Source organism: Melozone crissalis, unplaced genomic scaffold, assembly GCF_028551555.1.
Source record: "Melozone crissalis strain CALT ecotype California unplaced genomic scaffold, PUWL_Pcris_2 ptg000079l_1, whole genome shotgun sequence".
In the NCBI taxonomy this organism is placed as follows: domain Eukaryota; kingdom Metazoa; phylum Chordata; class Aves; order Passeriformes; family Passerellidae; genus Melozone; species Melozone crissalis.
Genome location: NW_026535856.1, coordinates 3,596,026 through 3,616,698, shown reverse-complemented (window position 1 = coordinate 3,616,698; position 20,673 = coordinate 3,596,026). Strand labels below are relative to the sequence as shown.

Genomic DNA, 20,673 nt, shown 5'->3' with positions numbered 1-20,673 from the left:
ACTTGTAGGGTTTGAGGGACCTCAGGATTCCAGAAAAATCTGATGGAGAATTGGGACCAAACCAGTGGAGTTATGAGGGAAATTGGTAAAGATTTGGGGATGGGCCCCGGGCAGCCGTGACCCTGCTGGAGTGCAGGGGGGACCTCCAGCCACCCGGGGGGTCCCTGCGCCTCTTCTGCCGAGGGTCCGGGTTCAGTTTTGGACAATTTGGGATCAGCTGGGTGCGCCAGAGACCCGGGAAGGGGCTGGAGTGGGTCGCAGGCATTGACAGCAATGGATACACCAGATACCTGTCTGTGTTCAAGGGCCAGTTCACGACCTCCAGGGACAACGGGCAGAGCTCGGTGACACTGACCATGAACAACATCAAGGACGAGGATTCTGGATCCTATTTCTGTGCCAAATGTGCTTCTGCTGGTTGGGGTGCTTATGTTCCTGGTGCTGCTGTTGGACCCCATCCCCATCCCTGTGTGCCCCCCCATCCCTGTTGCCCCGATCCTTCCCTCCAACCCTTGACCCCATTGGTGACCCCCACAGACCCAAATCTGGCCCATTTTCCCCAAATCTCAGCCATTTGCCCCCAGGTTTGGAGACCTAGGCAGAGACTTGGAGCCCAGAGCTGAGGTTTGGGGCCAAGAGCTGAGAATGTGGGGCAGAGCCAGCTCAGAGCTGGGACACGGGGACAGGAATGGAGTCAGGGGCTGGGGATTGGGGAAGGGTCTGGGGAATGGGGACAGGGGGGGACACAGCCATGGCGAGGCAGCAATTCCATAGGCATCATTAACAGCACCATTATCATCAGTACCCCTGGCACAGAAATAGGATCCGGAGTCCTCGTCCTTGAGGTTGTTCATGGTCAGCATCACCGAGCTCTGCCCGTTGACCCTGGAGATCGTGAATCGGCCCTTGACCGATGGACTGTAGTAGGTGTAAGCACCACTGCTCCAGACCCCCGCAACGTATTCCAGCACCTGCCTGGGTCTCTGGCGGATCCATTGCATGGGAAAACTCCCAAAACTGAACCTGGACCCTTGGCAGAGGAGGCACAGGGACCCCCCCGGGGGGCTGTAGGTCCCCCCCACACTCCAGCAGGGTCACGGCCACCTGGATCCCTGCGGGACAAAGGGGAGATGGGGATGAGGCCGGAGCTCAACCCTTGACCCAAATCCTAACCCTGGGCCCCAAACTGGGACCCTTGGAGTTCATCAACCTCCTCCTCCTGGGCCTGCTGGTCCTCCCAGGTGGGTCCCGTTCCATTTCCCAACTGGCCAAACCCCCTTTGAGTCCCACAGCAAATCAGGTTTCCCATCCCCATCTCCCCTTTGTCCCGCAGGGCTCCGGGCGGCCGTGACCCTGCTGGAGTGCGGGGGGGACCTCCAGCCCCCCGGGAGTTCCCTGGGCCTCCTCTGCCAAGGGTCTGGGTTCAATTTTGGAAGCTACGACATGTTCTGGATCCGGCAGAGACCCGGGCAGGGGCTGGAGTTCATTGCAGGAATCTGGAACACTGGTGGTAGCACCTGGTACGCGCCGTTGGTCAAGGGCCGGTTCACGATCTCCAGGGACAACGGACAGAGCTCGGTGACGCTGACCATGAACAACCTCAAGGACGAGGATTCCGGATCCTATTACTGCGCCAAATGTTACACCAATGGTTGTGGTCCTTCTTATATTTATGCTGCTTTTATTGACATTGTCAGTGGTGGACCCACCCCAGCCATTGAAAACCCACAAACATCCAAAAATTCCGACATTCTACCCTCAAATCTTTACTCCTGGCACTGAATCCTGAACATTTTCCCCCAACTACCCCATCATTGCCTCACCTCTCACATTTCCATGGGGCTTTCATCATTTGGCCCAAATCTCAAAGGTTCATCCCCAAAACTCTGCCCTTTGTGCCCCAGATGTCAGCGGGGTTCACTTGTGACCATTGGCCCCAAACTCAGCTGGCTATGCCCCAAATCTCAGCTCCTGGACCCAAACCGCAGCTCTTGGCTCCAAGTCCCAACCAATGTCCCAAACCTGGGTGCAAATGGTCAAGATTTGGGAAAAACTGCCCAGATTTGGGTCCGTGGGGGGTCACCAATGGGGTCAAGGGCTGGAGGGAAGGACCTGGGGAACAAGGATGGGGACAGGACTAAAATTGAACCAGCAGCATGAGCCTCCCAACCCCAACCATCATAGGCGTTTTTGGCAGAGAAATAGGATCCGGAATCCTCGTCCTTGAGGTTGTTCATGGTCAGCGTCACCGAGCTCTGCCCATTGTCCCTGGAGATCATGACCCAGCCCTTGACCGATGGCGCGTATCTGGGGGTGGAACCATCACCGTTGATCCTCGCAACGTATTCCAGGCCCAGCCCAGGTCTCTGGTGGATCCAGAACATTGCAGATTTTGTGAAATTGAAGCCAGAGGCGTGGCACACCAGCGTCAGGGACTCCCCTTGGGGGCTGGAGGTCCCCCCCGCACTCCAGCAGGGTCACGGCCTCCCTGAGGCCTGCGGGACAAAGGGGAGATGGGGATGGGGAGATACAAAAGTCAGGCTGAGGATCCCAATTAATTATTTGGTGGATTGGGACTGTTTGCTGGGTTGAAGGCACTTTACCATACAGGAAAACCCTGATGGAGATTTGGGGAGAAACAAAGGGAATTGGGGGCAAAACCAGTGAAGGTTTGGGGATGGGGGAGCTGCCGTGACCCTGCTGGAGTGCGGGGGGGACCTCCAGCCCCCCGGGGGGTCCCTGCGCCTCCTCTGCCGAGGGGCCGGGTTCAGTTTTGGGGGTTATGCCATGATCTGGGCTCGACAGGGGCCTGGGCTGGGGCTGGAATGGCTCACAGGGATTGATAACACTGGTGGGTTCACCTTCTACGCGCCGTCGGTCAAGGGCCGGTTAAGGATCTCCAGGGACAACGGGCAGAGCTCGGTGACGCTGACCATGAACAACCTCAAGGACGACGATTCCAGATCCTATTTCTGTGCCAAATATGCAGGTGCTGGTTGGGCTGTTGCTGCAAATCCTTTTGTCCCCAACCGCATTGCTGTTTCCCCACTTGTCCCCATTTTCCAGATTCTTTCCCCAAACCCCAGCCCCTGACGCCATTCCTGTCCCCGTGTCCCAGCTCTGAACTGGCTCTGCCCCAAATCTCAGCTCCTGGCCCCAAATCTCAGCTCTTGGTCCCAAATCTCAGCTCCCAGCCCCAAATCAGGGCCGGTTTCACCCTGAGCTCAGCCTCGTCCCTCCAATCCCAACCATTGCCCCCAGACTTGTCCAGTTTTACCCCAAATCTCCCCTGCTAAAACCGAGTCACAGCCACGGACCCAAATCTGGCCATGGCCTCACATCTGGAATTTTGGGCAAAATTTGAATTCTTGACCCCTCAGCTCAGCCTTGGGCCCACATCCAGACATTTCAGTGACATTTGGAGATCGAGGGCACTGAGTGTGGCCCAGAGGGGACATTTGGGGCAGAGCCAGAGCAGGGCTGGGACAGAGGGTCAGCAAGGGGGTTTGGGGGAAATGTCTGGGGCACGGGGATGCTGACAGGGGTCCAGTGATTAGATCAGTTGGATCAAGAGCAGCAGCAGCTCCACAACAAGTATCACTACTACTTTTGGCACAGAAATAGGATCCGGAGTCCTCGTCCTTGAGGTTGTTCACGGTCAGTGTCACCGAGCTCTGCCCGTTGTCCCTGGAGATCGTAAACCGGCCCTTGACCGACGGCGCGTACTCGGTGTAGCCACCAGTGTTGCTGATATCTGCAATGTATTCCAGCCCCTGCCCGGGGCTCTGGTTCACCCAGAACATTTTATAGCTCCAGAAAGTGAACCCGGACCCTGGGCAGAGGAGGTGCAGGGACCCCCCGGGGGGCTGGAGGTCCCCCCCACACCCCAGCAGAGTCACGGCCGCCTGGAGCCCTGTGGGACAAAGGGGAGATGGGGATGGGAAACCTGATTGGTCCAAAGCCCCAAACTGGGGGTGGTTGGCTGGAAAAAGGGGCCGGACCCACCTGGGAGTCCAAGCTGGAGCAGCAAGATGAAGCGGATGGGGAGAGCCAAGGGTCAAATTCTGGGTCAAAGAATCAGGATTTTGGGGTCAGTGGTTGAGCTTTGTCCATCCCCATCTCCCGTTTGTCTCGCAGGGCTCTGGGCGGCCATGACTCTGCTGGAGTGCGGGGGGGAACTCCAGCCCCCCGGGGGTCTCTGACATTGCTGTGCCGAGGGTCCGGGTTCAGATTCGGTGATTATGGAAGGTACTGGATCCGCCAGAGACCCGGGCAGGGTTTGGAATACATCACAGCGATCCACTACAATGGCGTCACCATCTATGCGCCATCATTCAAGGGCCGGTTCAGGATTTCCAGGGACAACGGGCACAGCTCGGTGACACTGACCATGAACAACCTCGGCCCTTAACCGACGGCGCGTAGTCGGTGTTGATACCATCAGCATTGATCCCAGCAACGAATTCCAGCCCCTGCCCAGGTCTCTGGTGGATCCAGAACATTCCAAAACTCCCGAAACTAAACCCAGACCCTCGGCAGAGGAGGCGCAGGGACCCCCCGGGGAGCTGGAGGTCGCCCCCGCACTCCAGCAGGGTCACGGACGCCCGGAGCCCTGCAGGACAAAGCGGAGATGGGGATGAGGCCAAAGCTCAACCCTTGACCCAAATTCTGACTCTTGGCCCAAAACTGGGACCTTTGTCATTCTCTTCCTTATCCTGGTCACCCTCCAGAATGAATCCCATACTTTTTTCCAACTGGCCAGGATGACTGGGGGACTCTCGACAAATCAGGTTTCTCATCCCCATCTCCCCTTTGTCCCGCAGGGCTCCGGGCGGCCGTGACCCTGCTGGAGTGTGGGGGGGACCTCCAGCCCCCCTGGGGGTCCTTGACGATGCTCTGCCGAGGGTCCGGGTTCAGTTTCGGGAGTTTTGCCCTACAATGCGTCCGTCAGAGACCCGGGCAGGGGCTGGAATTCGTCCCCTACATCCGCAGCGGTGGTAGCACCTGGTACGCGGATTCGGTGAAGGGCCAGTTCATGATCGCCAGGGACAACGGGCAGAGTCTGATGACGCTGACCATGATCAACCTCAAGGTCGAGGATTCCGCCAATTATTTCTGTGCCAAAAATTGTGATGATTGTTGTGCTCCTGCTGCTGGTGACTATATTGACTGTGGTGATATTGGTCATGGTGGTTTAGGCCCTGCTCCCATCTTTGAGTCCCCCCTGTCCTCAAACCCAGACCCTCCCCCCAAACCTCAGCCCTTGACCCCTTGTCCCCATTTGCCCCAATGGTCAGCACTGATTCCAAACCCTCCCCTGCTCCTCCCCCAAAACTCAACCATTGGCCCCAAACCTTCATCCCTGGCCTCCAGTTGAGGCCTCCTCCAATCAGGGCACGGGAACTGGGAGAGATTTGGGTGAAATGGGCAAAATATGGGGAAAGTCGAAAGTTGGGGCAAACATGGTGGAGACTGTGGAGGAAGGTCTAGAAGGGGGTCAAGGTTTGGGATTTTAGGCAGGATTTGGGGATTTTGGGACAGTTTCGGGAGCCAGGGATGGGGTTTTGGGGCCAGCACCAGCATCATCACCATGTCCAGAGCTCCCAGAGAGGATTCCAGCCCAGCCCCAAGGAGCAGCACCAGACACCGCGGCCGCTGAGGGAGAAGTGAAGCCCCAGGTGGGAGCATGGGGGGGACGGAGGGAGGAGCAGACGCCGCAATTTTGGGGCTCCGCAGCCTCCCCCCACTTCCTCCCCGGCAGCTGCCGAGGCCCGGCTGGGGCAGGAAAGGAAACAGAAAGTTCCTGGTTTTGGTCATTGTGAACATCTGTGTTTGGCAGAGGGCAGCTCAGCCTCTGGGCGCTGCGGCAGAGCGCCGGCTGCACAAAAAGCTTTGTGTGCAAAGGGCCCTGGAGCGATCCCCGTTCCACACTGGGACGGAGGGGAAGGGTCAGACGGGGGAGAAATGGGCAAAATTGGGGGGAAACTGTGAATTGGGGAAGTGATGGTGGAGTTTGGGGAAATGGTCAAGATTTGAGAAAGAGGGGTGGGGATTTTGGGGAAGGATCAGAGAATTCTGAGATATTTGGGAAGAGAGAGGAGAGGTCTCGGGACCACAACCACCATCAACACCATAACCAGCACCACCACCACCAAACTACTACTCTAACATTTGGCACAGAAATAGGTGGCGGAATCCTTGTCCTTGAAGTTGTTCATGGTCAGCGTCACCGAGCTCTGCCCGTTGTCCCTAGAGATCCTGAACCGGCCCTTGACCGACGGCGCGTAGTCGGTGTAACCTCCACTGTAGTAGATCCTTGCGACATATTGCAACCCCTGCCCAGGTCTCTGGTGGATTCAGAACATGTCGTAGCTTCCGAAACTTAACTCGGACCCTCGGCAGAGGAGGCACAGGGACCCCCGGGGCGCTGGAGGTCCCCCCCGCACTCCAGCAGAGTCACAGCCGCCCGGAGCCCCGCAGGGCAAAGGGGAGAAGGGGATGAAGGAAAACATCCACCCAAATGTTGATTCTTGCATGCAGAACCTGATGTTGCCCAAAAATTGTGACCCTTGGACCTCACCATCTTCCTCCTGCAACTCCTGCCAGTCATCCCGGGTGGATCCCACACCCTTTTTCCGGAATGGCAGCGCAAACTTTGACCGCACAGCCAATCCATCCCCTCATCCCCATCTCCCCTTTGTCCCGCAGAGCTCCGGGCGGCCGTGACTCTGCTGGAGTGCAGGGGGGACCTCCAGCCACCCGGGGGTTCCCTGCCCCTCCTCTGCCGAGGGTCTGGGTTCAGTTTTGGCAATTTTGCCATGAACTGGGTGCGCCAGAGACACGGGCAGGGGCTGGAATACGTGGCGTACATAAACATTTGTGGAACCACTTACCACGCGCCATCGGTCAATGGACAGTTCACGATCTCCCAGGACAGCGGGCACAGCTCGGTGATGCTGACCATGAACAACCTCAAGGTCGGGGATTCCGGATCCTATTTCTGTGCCAGGGCTGCTGATGGTTATGGTGCTGGTGCTAATGGTGACGATGCCCCTGATGGTCTCAAGCTCCTGCCTTTCATCCCACTCCCATCATTGAGTCTCCAGAGTTCTGCTTTTCATCCCAAACCTCACCATTGACCCAGCCCTTGACCCTTTGTCTCCATTTGCCCCAATGGTCAGCACTGACCCCAAACCCTCCCCTGTTCCTGCCCCAAAACTCAACCATTGGCCCCAAACCTTCACCCCTGGGCTCCAGTTTAGGTCTGCTCCAACCAGGTCTTGGGAGCTGGGGGAGATTTGGGTGGAATGGGAAAAACTGGGAGAAATTCGGGAATTGGGGCAGCAGGGGCGGAGTTTGGGGTAAAATGGCCGAGATTTGATGAAAAGGGCTGAGATTTGGTGGAGAGATCAGAGGACTGTGGGATATTTGGAAACAAAGTATAGGGATTTTGGACCAAGATCAGAACCAGCAATAAATGCCACAACAACAGTACCCTCACTACTGGCACAACCACCATCAACACATCTGGCACAGAAATAGGATCCGGAATCCTCGTCCTTGAGGTTGTTCATGGTCAGCGTCACCGAGCTCTGCCTGTTGTCCCTGGAGATCCTGAACTGGCCCTTGAACGATGGCGCGTAGGCGATGCTGCCACCATTGTCCTTGATCCCTGCCATGAATTCCAGCCCCTGCCCAGGGGCAGGTCTCTGGCACACCCAGAACATGGAGAAACTCCCAAAATTAAACTCAGACCCTCAGCAGAGGAGGCGCAGGGACCCTCCGGGGGGCTGGAGGTGCCCCCCACACTCCAGCAGGGTCACGGCCACCCGGAGCCCCGCGGGACAAAGGGGAGATGGGCACCAGGACCAGCTATGCCATTCTCATTCCCAGCACGAAGTCCGACACCATTCCCTCTCTCTCTCTGTCTCTCTCTCCCTCTCCCTCTCTCTCTGTCTCTCTCTTTCTGTCACAGGATTTTTCCTGGAGCAGCACAGAGAGAAGATGAAGATGAAACAATTCCCATCTCTCCTCACTGCTCCTGCTGTTTCTGCACGTGTGGAAAGTGTCAGGGGTATTGTTCCCCTCCAGGGATTCATCATTTGGGTTCTGCTGCAGATTGTTTTGTTTCCTTGGCCAATGAGCTCCAGGCCGTGACCTGGCTCTGTCAGACTCTCACGGGGATTCTTTAGGATTTTTTCGTGTCTTTTGTACGGAATTCTTTTAGTATCTCTTTAGTATAGATGTAATATAGCATTAATGAGATATAATATAGAATTAATGAAATATAATATAGTATTAATGTGATATAATATAGAATTAATGAGATGTAATATAGCATTAATGAGATGTAATATAGTATTAATGGGATATAATATAGAATTAATGAGATATAATAGAGTATTAATGAGATGTAATATACCATTAACGTGATGTAATATAGTATTAAAGAGATGTAATATAGTTTTAATGAGATATAATATAGTATTAATGAGTTATAATATAGAATTATTGAGATATAGTATTAATGAGATATAATATATTATTAATGACATGTAATAAAGTAATAATGAGATATAATATTGTATTAATGCAATAAAATAAAATATTAATGTAATATAGTAGAGATTTAATAGAGCAATTGTTCAGCATTCTGCATAATGGAGTCAGATGCCGTGACCCTGCTGGAGTGCGGGGGGCACCTCCAGTCCCCCGGGCGGTCCCTGCGCCTCCTCTGCCGAGGGTCCGGGTTCAGTTTTGGGAATTTTGGGATGCAGTGGGTCCGCCAGAGAGCCGGGCAGGTGACGCAGTGGCTCGGGGGATCAAGAGCGATGGTTCAAGCACCGGCTATGCACCCTCAGTCAAGGGCCGGTTCAGGATCTCCAGGGATAACGGGCAGAGCTCGGTGACACTGACCATGAACAACCTCAAGGACAAGGATTCTGCCACCTATTTTTGTGCCAAATCTGTTAATGTTTGGTATGATCCTGCTGGTGTTGTTTATAGATTTGACTGTGCCCCCCATCCCCGTGTCCCCCCCTGTCCCCGTTGCCCAGACCCTTCCCCCAAACCCCCAGCCCACACCCAGCCCTTGACCATTGATCCCAACCTTGCTCTGCCTCAGCCCCAATTCTCACCCGCTGACCCCAAACCACAACTCCTGACCACAAATCTCCTCTTTGTGCACCAAACTTTGAATTAAAAGTGGAGATTTAAAGCCAAGGTTAAGACTTGGGTCAACTTTCTTGCCAGGTATGAAGAATTTGGGGAAGAACCACTCTGGGGTTGGGACAGAGTCAGGAATGGGCAAAAGGGTTTGGGTTTTAGGGAAGGGTCTTGGATTTGGGAGGCGGTCGGGACATGGCCACAGGGTCCGGACCAAAACCATCCACACCAGCACCAGTACCCCAATTGTTATAAGCAGATTTCCCGCGGAAATAGGATCCGTAATCCTCGTCCTTGAGGTTGTTCATGGTCAGCGTCACCGAGCTCTGCCCGTTGTCCCTGGAGATCCTCACCCGGCCCCTGACTGATGGCGCATAGCCGGTGTCAGCACCATCGTTCCAGATCCCCGCGACCCACTCCAGCCCCTGCCTGCGTCTCTGTCGGGCCCATTGCATGGAAAAACTCCCAAAACTGAACCCGGCCCCTTGGCAGAGAAGGCGCAGGGATCCCCCGGGGGGCTGGAGGCCCCCCCCGCACTCCAGCAGGGTCACGGCCGCCCGGAGCCCTGCGGGACAGAGGGGAGATGGGGATGAGGAGATGCAAAAGTCAGGCTGAGGTGTCCAATTAATTAATGGGTGGATGGGGGTAATTGCTGGGTTTAAGGAACTTTTCAATACAGGAAACCTCTGCTAGACATTTGAGGCAAGAAAAAAGTATTCTGGGGAAAAACCAGTGACTATTTGGGGATGGGGGAGCGGCCGTGACCCTGCTGGAGTGCAGGGGGCACCTCCAGCTCCCCGGGGGGTCCCTGCGCCTCCTCTGCCGAGGGTCTGGGTTCAGTTTCGGGAGTTCCTCCATGTTCTGGATCCGCCAGAGACCAGGGCAGGGGCTGGAATATATCGCGGGGATCAAGAAAAACGGTGGTGGCATTGGCTACTCAGATTCGGTCAAGGGCCGGGTCACGATCTCCAGGGACAACGGGCAGAGCTCGGTGACGCTGACCATGAACAACCTCAAGGACGAGGATTCCGCATCCTATTTCTGTGCCAAGCGTATTTCTGGTGGCAATGCTGATATTGCCAGTGCTTTTGGCCCTGTCCCCATCCCCGTGTCCTCAGCGGTCCCCAGACCTTTCCCCTGTGGTCACACATGGCCAGCGTCACCGAGCTCAGCCCGCTTTCTCTGGCCGTGCTGACTTGGCCCTTGACCGATGGAACGTTCCAGATGACTCCACCCTTGCACCCATCTGCTTCTCTCAGCATGGAGCCCTTGGCTCGCGATCAATTTCAAAAGTTTCATCTCTACAAAATTTCATGTGGGTTTGGGAAAAAAAAAAAAGGGTTTTTTTTAGGAGGTCCCAGAGAGAGGATTCCAGCGCAGCCCCAAGGAGCAGCCCCAGACACCGAGGCCGCTGAGGGAGCAGTGAAGCCCCAGGTGGGAGCGTGGGGGGGAGGGAGGGAGGAGAAGACGCGGCGATTTTGGGGCTCCACAGCCTCCCCCCACTTCCTCCGTGGAAGCTGCCGGGGCCCGGCCGGGGCAGGAAAGGAAACAGAAAATTCCTGGTTTTGGTCATTGTGAACATCTGTGTTTGGCAGAGGGCAGCTCAGCCTCAGGGCGCTGCGGCAGAGCGTCGGCTGCACAAAAAGCTTTGTGTGCAAAGGGCACTGGACCGATCCCCGTTCCGCACTGGGACAGAGGGGAAGGGCCAGAGTGGGGAGAAATGGGGAAAATTGGGGGAAATTGGGAATTGGGGAAGTGACAGTAGAGTTTGGGGGAAAATATCTGAGATGTGAGAAAAAGAGCCAGGATTTTGGGGGAGGATCTCTGGGATTGGGAAAATATTTTGACCATCATGGTCACTATGTGGATTGATTCCAGCATCAATAGCATTGCCAGCATAACCATTGCAAAGTTTGACACAGAAATAAACGGCGGAATCCTGGTCCTTGAGGTTGTTCATGGTCAGCGTCACCAAGCTCTGCCCGTGTTCCCTGGCGATCCTGAACTGGCCCTTGACCGATGGCACGTAGTAGGTAATGCCACAAGTGTTGGTGATCCCCATGAGCCACTCCAGTCCCTGACTGGGGCTCTGGGGGATCCAGTACATGTCGTAGCTCCCGAAATCAAACCCGGACCCTCGGCAGGAGAGGTGCAGGGACCCTCCGGGGGGCTGGAGGTCCCCCCCGCACTCCAGCAGGGTCACGGCCGCCCGGAGCCCTGCGGGAGAAAGCGGAGATGGGGATGAGAAACCTGATTTGCTGTGGGCCCTAAGTGGGTGTGGCCAGCTGGAAAAAGGGATGAGACCCAGCTGGGAGGGGGACCAGGAGCAGGAGGAGAAGAACAAATTGTCACAACCTGGGGCCAATATTTGGGACTTTGGGGTCAAGGTTTGAGCTTTGGCCTCATCCCCTTCTCCCCTTTGTCCCGGAGGGCTCCGGCCGGCCATGACCCTGCTGGAGTGCAGGGGGGACCTCCAGCCCCCCGGGGGGTCCCTGCGCCTCCTCTGCCGAGGGGTCGGGTTCAGTTTCAGCAGTTTTGCCATGTTCTGGATACGCCAGAGACACAGGAAGGGGCTGGAATTCGTCGCTTACATCAGGAGCGATGGTTCCGGCACCAGGTACGCACCGTCGGTCAAGGGCCGGTTCAGGATCTCCAGGGACAACGGGCAGAGCTCGGTGATGCTGACCATGAACAACCTCAAGGAGGAGGATTCCAGATCCTATTTCTGCGCCAAAGCTGCTGGTGCTGCTTGGGCTGCTGCTGCTGCTTACATTGACCGTGTTGGTGGTGGCAGCGCCCTTGTCTGAGCCCCTCTTTTCCCCAAATATCAGAACCTTTACGCAAATCTCAACCCTTGACCTCATTCTAACCCCTTGGCCCAGGTTTCCCCATTTCTCCCAATGGTTGCCAAAGACCCCAAACCCCCAAACTGGTTCTGCCCCAAACCCTCTTTCTTTGGCCCCAAAACTCGCCCGATTCTGCTCCAAATCCCCACTCTGGGCTCCCAGCTGCAGCCGCTGGCCCTAACCTCACCCGCTGTCTCCAAATCTCGGCCCTTTGGGCACTTTTTGGGCATGAGGGGGAGACTTGGGGCCGAGAGTTGAGTTTGGGGCCAGACCCAGGGCAGGGTTTGGGGCCAATGTGCAGTGTGTGGGCAAAGGGGGCAAGGCTGGGACAAAGGGTCAGGGGTGGGTCAGGGGGGTTTGGGGAAGGGTCTGGGGACAGCTGGGGACAGGGATGGAGCCAGGACCCCAAACACCAACCCAACCACCGGGAGTGAAACCAATGGCATGGGCGGCATTCCAGCCACCATAGGAATCCTTGGCACAGAAATAGGATCCGGAATCCTCGTCCTTGAGGTTGTTCATGGTCAGCGTCACCGAGCTCTGCCCGTTGTCCCTGGAGATCCTGAACCTACCCTTGACAGAATCTGCGTAGTGGGTGGCGCCAGCAGTGATGATCTGTGCTACAAACTCCAGCCCCTGCCCGGGTCTCTGGTGCATCCAGCCCATCCCAAATTGTCCGAAACTGAACCTGGCCCCTCGGCAGAGGAGGCGCAGGGAGCCCCCGGGGGGCTGGAGGTCCCCCCGCACTCCAGCAGGGTCACGGCCGCCCGGAGCCCTGCGGGACAAAGGGGAGATGGGGATGGGAAACCTGATTGGCTGAGGGCTTAAAAGTGGGTGTGTCAAACTGGAAAATGAGGCAGGACCTGGGAAGCTCAGCAGAAGCAGGACAACTAGGATGAGATTTTCCAAGGGACACAGTTTGGGGCCAAGAGTCAGGACTTAGGTCAAGGGTTGAGTTTTGGCCTCATCCCCATCTCCTCTTTGTCCCGCAGGGCTCCGGGCGGCTGTGACCCTGCTGGAGTGCGGGGGGGACCTCCAGCCCCCTGGGGGGTCCCTGCGCCTCCTCTGCCGAGGGTCTGGCTTCAGTTTTGGGAGTTTTGACATGGAATGGATTGGCCAGAGACCCGGGCAGGGGCTGGAATTCGTTGCCTACATCAGCAACACTGGTGGTTACACCTACTACGCGCCATCGGTCCAGGGCCGGTTCAGGATCTCCAGGGACAACGGGCAGAGCTCGGTGATGCTGACCATGAACAACCTCAAGGACGAGGATTCCGCCGTTTATTTCTGTACCAAATCTGATTATGCTGGTGCTGCTGGTGGTGCTGCTGCTGCTTATATTGACCATGCCAGTTTTGGCATCACCCCTGTCTGAGTCCCCCCAGTCCCCAAACCCAGACTCTTCCCCCCCAAACCTCAGCCCTTGACCCTTTGTCCCAAAATTTCCCCCATTTGCCCAATGGTCAGCACTGACCCCAGACCCTCCCCTGCTCCTGCCCCAAATCTCAACCATTGGCCCCAAACCTTAGCCCCTGGGCTCCAGTTCAGGCCTCCTCCAATCAGGGCCCAGGGAGCTGGAGGAGATTGGGGTAAAATGGGCAAAACTGGGGGAAATTCTAGAGTAAAGGCAGCAGGGGCAAAGTTTGGGGGGAAATGATGAAGGTTTGAGAAGGGCTGGAACTTGGGGGAAGGATCGCTGGAGACTGGAGATATTTATTACCCATAATGAGTGTGCCAGCGTCATCAATAAATCCATAATCAGCGCCCCAATATTTATGACGTCTGGCACAGAAATAGGATCCGGAATCCTCGTCCTTGAGGTTGTTCATGGTCAGCGTCACCGAGCTCTGCCCATTGTCCCTGGAGATCCTGAACCGGCCCTTGACAGATGGCGTGTACGCGGTGCTGCCACCACCATTACTGATATCTACAATGTATTCCAGCCCCTGCCCGGGTCTCTGGCGGATCCAGAGCGTGTCAGAACTGCCGAAACTGAACCCGGACCCTCGGCAGAGGAGGCGCAGGGACCCCCGGAGGGGCTGGAGGTCCCCCGCACTCCAGCAGGTTCACGGCTGCCCGGAGCCCTGCGGGACAAACGGGAGATGGGGATGGGGAAAAAAATCAACCCAAATATTTATTCTTGCATGCAGATCCTGATGCTAGCCCCAAATTGGGAACATTGGAGTTCACCATCCTCCTCCTGCAGACCCTGCCAATCCTCCCAGTTGGATCCCACACACTTCTTCTGGCATGGCGGTGCCCATTTTGGGTGCGCAGCCAATCCAGCTCCTCACCCCCATCTCCCCTTTGTCCCGCAGGGCTCCGGGCGGCTGTGACCCTGCTGGAGTGCGGGGGGGACCTCCAGCCCCCCGGGGGGTCCCTGCGCCTCCTCTGCCAAGGGTCCGGGTTTGAATTTGGGAAATTGCCATGGGATGGATGCGCCAGAGACCCGGGAAGGGGCTGGAATTCATCGCGGTGATCTGGGACAATGGTGGTTTGACTGGGTACGCGGATTCGGTGCAGGGCCTGTTCCCGATCTCCAGGGACAACGGGCAGAGCTCGGTGACGCTGACCATGAACAACCTCAAGGACGAGGATTCCGGATCCTGTTTCTGCGTGAAATCTGGTTTAACTAATGGAGGTTGGGGTGGTGCTGGAGCTGTTGTTGTTTTTGGCCCTTTCACTGTCCCCATGTCCCCCCTGTCCCCATTCCCCAGATCCTCCCTCCAATCCCCAAGCCCTGACCCCTTTCCTGTCCCCGTGTCTCAGCTCTGAACTGGTTCTGCCCCAATCTCAGCTCCTGGCCCCAAATCAGGATGGTTTCACGCTGAGCTCATCCTGGGCTCTTAAATCCCAACCATTGCCCACAGACTGGACCCATTCTGCTCCAAAATATCCATAGTGCAACTGAGTCACAGCCACAGACCCAAATCTGGCCCATTTTCCCAAATCTCGACCATTTGCACCCACGTGTGGGGACCTTGGTTGAGGTTTGAAGCTAAGAGCTGAGGTTTGGGTCTAGGAGCTGAGAATTGGGGCAGAGCCAGTTCAGAGCTGGGACACGGAGACAGGAATGGGGTCAGGGGCTGTGGTCTGGCGAAGGGTCCTGGAAACGGGGTCAGGTGGGGACACAGGGACAGGGATGGGGTGAACACCATCCACACCTGCAGCTGCACGCCAATTATTATAGGCAACTTTGGCACAGAAATAGGATCCGGAATCCTTGTCCTTGAGGTTGTTCATGGTCAGCGTCACCGAGCTCTGCCCGTTGTCCCTGGAGATCGTGAACCGGCCCTGGACCGATGGTGCGTAGTAGATGGTACCACCACCACTGCTGATACTTCCAACCCATTCCAGCCCCTGCCTGGGTCTCTGGCGGATCCAGAACATGGTAAAACTGCCAAAACTGAACCCGGACCCTCGGCAAAGGAGGCGCAGGGAGCCCTCGGGGGGCTGAAGGTGCCCCCCGCACTCCAGCAGGGTCACGGCTGCCCGGAACCCTGCGGGACAAAGGGGAGATGGGGATGAGGCCAAAGCTCAACCCTTGACCCAAATCCTGACCCTTGGCCACAAATTGGGACCTGTGGAGTTCATCATCCTCCTCCCAGGTGGGTCCCAATCCTTTATCAAGCTTGACCCTCCCAGTTTTTGGCCCCCGACCAATCAGGTTTCTCATCCCCATCTCCCTATTGTCCCGCAGGGCTCCGGGTGGCCGTGACCCTTCTGGAGTGCGGGGGGGACCTCCAGCCCCCCGAGGGGTGTCTGCGCCTCCTCTGCCGAGGGTCCCGGTTCAGTTTTGGGAATTATGGCATGTACAGGGTGCACCAGAGCCCCGGGCAGGGGCTGGAATGGCTCGTGGGGATCAACAGCAATGCTGGTTTGACCGGGTACGCGGATTCTGTCAAGGGCCGGTTCAGGATCTCCAGGGACAATGGGCAGAGCTCGGTGACGCTGACCATGAACAACCTCAATGACGACGATTCCACCGTTTATTTCTGTGCCAAATGTTACAGCAGTAGTTGTGGTAGTGGTGGTCCTGCTTATGGTGTTGATGGTGGTTGTGGTCCCGAGCCCTCTCTCTCTGTTCCCAAATATCTCAGAATTCTCCAATCCTTCCCAAAAATCCCCACCCCTGTTTCTCAAATCTTGACCATTTCCCCCTTAACTCCACTCCTGCTGCCACAGCTTTTGGATTCCCCCAATTTTTCCCATTTCTCCCAAATCTCTCCCAGTTCCCCTCCATCCCAGTGTTGCACAGGGATCGCTCCAGGCCCCTTTGCACACAAAGCTTTTTGTGCCGCCGGCGTTCTGCCGCAGCGCCCAGAGGCTGAGCTGCCCTCTGCCAAACACAGATGTTCACAATGACCAAAACCAGGAACTTTCTGTTTCCTTTCCTGCCCCGGCCGGGCCCCGGCACCTGCCGGGGAGGAAGTGGGGGGAGGCTGCGGAGCCCCAAAATCGCGGCGTCTGATCCTCCCTCCCTCCCTCGCTCCCACCTGGGGCTTCACTTCTCCCTCAGCGGCCTCGGTGTCTGGGGCTGCTCCTTGGGGCTGGGCTGGAATCCTCTCTGTGAGTTATGGTCATGGTGATGATGCTGGTGGTGGCACAAAACCCCCATCCCTGGTTCCCCAAAATGTCCCAAAATCCCCAAATCCTGCCCCAAATCCCACGCCTTGACCCCATTCTTGACCTTCTCCCCCAGTGTCCACCATCATTGACCCAACTCTCAACTTTCCCCCAGTTTTGCCCATTTCCCCCAAATCTCCCCCAGCTCCCCGGGCCCTGATTGGAGGACGCCTGAACTGGAGGCCAGGGGTGAAGGTTTGGGGCCAATGGTTGAGATTTGGGGCAGGAGCAAGGGAGGGTTTGGAATCAGTGCTGACCATTGGGGCAAATAGGGCAGATTTGGGACAAAGGGTCAAGGGCTCAGGTTCGGGGGAATGATCCGAGTTTGGGGACAGAGGGGACTAAAAAATGAAGACTCAGAAAAAAACCACCATGACCAACATCATCACAATGAATGTCTTTACCAGCGGCAGCACCACAACTACCAGCCCAAATTTTGGCACAGACAAAGGTGGCGGAATCCTCGTCCTTGAGGTTGTTCATGGTCAGCGTCACCGAGCTCTGCCCGTTGTCCCTCTAGATCGTGAACCGACCCTTGACCGATGGTGCATAATAGGTGCTGCCACCAGTGTTGCTGATGTATGCGACCCATTCCAGCCCCTTCCCGGGTCTTTGAGAAACCCAGTTCATTCCAAAACTCCCGAAACTGAACCCGGACCCTCAGAAGAGGAGACGCAGGGACCCCCCGTGGGGCTGGAGGTCCCCCGCACTCCAGCAGGGTTACGGCCACTCCCCCATCCCCAAACCTTCCTTGGAGTTTTGCCCCAAATTCTCTATGTCTGGCCCAAAATCTCCAAGAGAGATGCCCAGTATTATACAGTGCCTTCAAGCCTCCAATTGACCCCAATTCACCCATTGCTTAACTGGACAGCTCTGCCTGAGTTTTGCACCGCCTCATCCCCATCACCCCTCTGTCCCACACGCTCCGGGCGGCCGTGACCCTGCTGGAGTGCGGGGGGGACCTCCAGCCCCCCGGAGGGTCCCTGCGCCTCTCCTGCCGAGGGTCCGGGTTTGATTTCGGGAGCTATGACATGTACTGGATCCCCCAGAGCCCCGGTCAGGGACTGGAGTGGCTCATGGGGATCACCAACACTTGTGGCAGTACCTACTACGTGCCATCGGTCAAGGGCCAGTTCAGGATCGCCAGGGAACACGGGCAGAGCTCGGTGACGCTGACCATGAACCATGTGAAGGACGAGGATTCCGGATCCAATTTCTGTGCCAAGGGTGTTCGTGCTGGTTATGTGGGTCCTGGTGCTAATTTAGATGACACCCATGGTGGATCCAAGGCCCCATCTCAGTGTCCTCTCCTGTCCCCAGTCCCCAGACGCTGCCCCTAACTCCCAGCCCTTCACCGCATTCTTGCCCCTTTTTCCCAGATCTCCCGCAGTTCCACAACACAACCATGGAGCCAAAACCCCCAAACTGGTTCTGCCTGACATCCAACAAAGTTTGCACCAAAATCGTCTGATTCTGCCCCAAAACCCCACTTTGCGCTCCCAGCCACAGCTGCTGATACGAATCCTCAACCTTTGTCCCCAAATCGGGACCCTGGGCCCGAAACCCTGACCTCCAGAGCAAAGATTTGGGGCACAAAGAGGAGATTTGTGGTTAGGAGTTGTGGTTTGGGGTCAGCGGGTGAGAATTGGGGCCGAGGCAGAGCAAGGTTGGGATCAATGGTCTAGGGCTGGGTGTGGGCTGGGGGTTTGGGGGAAGGGTCTGGGCAACGAGGACGGGGGTGACACGGGGATGGGGATGGAATCAAAATGTTCAACACCAGCAGCTCCATCATAGCAACCACCATCCACACATTTGGCGCAGAAATAGGATCCAGAATCCTCGTCCTTGAGATTCTTCATGGTCAGCGTCACCGAGTTTTGCCCGTTGTCCCTGGAGATCCTGAAACGGCCTTGCACCGATGGCGCATAGTCGGTGCTGGAACCAGCAGGGCTGCTGATCCTTGTGACACCCATTCCAGCGCCTGCCCGGGTCTCTGGTGGATTCAGGCCATATCAAAACTCCAAAAACTGAACCCGGATCCGTGGCAGACGAGGAGCAGGGACCCCCCGGGGGGCTGGAGGTCCCCCCCTCACTCCAGCAGGGTCACGGCCCCCCGGAGCCCTGCGGGACAAAGGGGAGATGTGGATGGGAAACCTGATCGCTTAAAGACCTCAAAGTGGAAGTTGCCAGTTGGAAAAGAGTCGGGACCCACTTTGGAGAAGGATGAGAAGATCGAGGGGTCAGGATTTGGGGCCAATAATTAGAATTTTGGTCAAGGATTGAGCTTTTTCCTTTCCCATCTCCCCTTTGTCCTGCAGGGCTCTGGGCGGCCGTGACCCTGCTGGAGTGCGGGGGGGACCTCCATCCCCCTGGGAGGTCCCTGTGCCTCCTCTGCTGAGGGTCCGGGTTCGATTTCAGCAGTTTTGGGATGGGCTGGATCCGCTAGAGCCCCGGGCAGGGTTTGGAGTTTGTGGCGAGTGTCACCGGTGATAGTGCCACTCCCAGATATGCGCCGTCAGTTCAGGGCCGGGTCACGATCTCCAGGGACAACGGGCAGAGCTTGGTGATGCTGACCATGAACAACCTCAAGGACGAGGATTCTGGATCCTATTTCTGCGGGAAATCTGACTATAACAATTGGGGTATTGGTGCTGATGTGGATGGTTTTGGTCCAGACCCTGAGGCCGCGTCCCGACCGGCCCACAAATCCCAGACCCTTCCCTGAAATCCAAACACTTTTGCCCATTCCTGACTCTGTCCCAACCCTAGAGTGGTTCTTCCCCAAATTCTCCATACCTGGCAAGAAAGTTGACCTAAGTATTTACCTTGGCCTAAAATCTCAACTTCTAATTCAAAGTTTTGGGGCAAAAAGAGGAGATTTGGGGTCAGGGGTTGTGGTTTGGGGTCAGTGGGTGAGAATTGGGTCCGAGGCAGAGCAAGATTGGGATAAATGGTCAAGGGCTGGGTGTGGGCTGGGGGTCTGGGGAAGCATCTGGGGAATGGGGACGGCAGGGGGACACGGGGATAGGGATGGCACCGACATCAATACGAGCAGCACCAGTGTTGTAGGATGTGGCACAGAAATAGGTGGCAGAATCCTCGTCCTTGAGGTTGTTCATGGTCAGCGTCACCGAACTCTGCCTGTTGTCCCTGCAGATCCTGAACCAGCCCTTGACTGAATCTGCGTAGCCGGTGCTGCCACCAATGTAGCTGATCCCCGCGAGCCACTCCAGCGCCTGCCCGGGTCTCTGGCGAAACCAGTGCATGGCGAAACTGCCAAAACTGAACCCGGACCCTCGGCAGAGAAGGTGCAGAGACCCCCCGGGGGGCTGGTGGACCCCCCCTGCACTCCAGCAGGGTCACGGCCGCCCAGAACCCTGCAGGACAAAGGGGAGATGGGGATGGAGAAAGCTCAACCCTTGACTAAAATTCTGATTATTTGCCCAAAATTCTGACCCCTGGATCTTCTCATCCTTCTCCAAAGTTGGTCCCGACTCTTTTCCAACTGGCAACTTCAACTTTGAGGTCCTCAAGCAATCAGGTTTCACATCCCCACCTCACCTTTGTCCCGCAGGGCTCTGGGCGGCCGTGACCCTGCTGGAGTGTGGGGGGGACCTCCAGCCCCCCGGGGGCTCCCTGCACCTCCTCTGCCGAGGGTCCGGGTTCCGTTTTGTAAGTTTTACCATGTACTGGGTGCGACAGAGACCCAGGCAGGCGCTGGAATACATTGGAGGGATAAAGAAAGACGGTTCCAGCACCAGCTACGCGCCATCGGTCAAGGGCCGGGTCATGATCTACAGGTACAGTGGGCAGAACTCGGTGACGCAGAGCATGAACAACCTCAAGAACGAGGATTCCGGATCCTATTTCTGCGGGAAATCTGCTTATAACAATTGGGGTACTGGTGTTGGTGTTGAAGGTTTTGGTCCGGACCCTGTGGTCGTGTCCCGACCGGCTCCCAAATCCAAGACCCTTCCCCAAAACCCAAACACTTTTGCCCATTCCTGACTCTGTCCCAACCCTGGAGTTCTTCTTC

At 56.5% G+C, this 20,673-nt stretch overlaps 1 gene segment (V, D, J or C); it reads left to right on the top strand.

Moving 5' to 3' along the window:
• Positions 1-1,341: 1,341 nt before the first annotated feature.
• On the top strand, positions 1,342-18,108 carry LOC128946216 (immunoglobulin heavy variable 3-20-like; the record flags this gene model as incomplete). The annotated part of the segment is given in 3 exon segments: positions 1,342-1,692; positions 4,952-5,060; positions 18,017-18,108. Coding segments are annotated over 3 exon segments (552 nt in total), but the record flags the coding sequence as incomplete, so codon positions are not given.
• Positions 18,109-20,673: the final 2,565 nt, after the last annotated feature.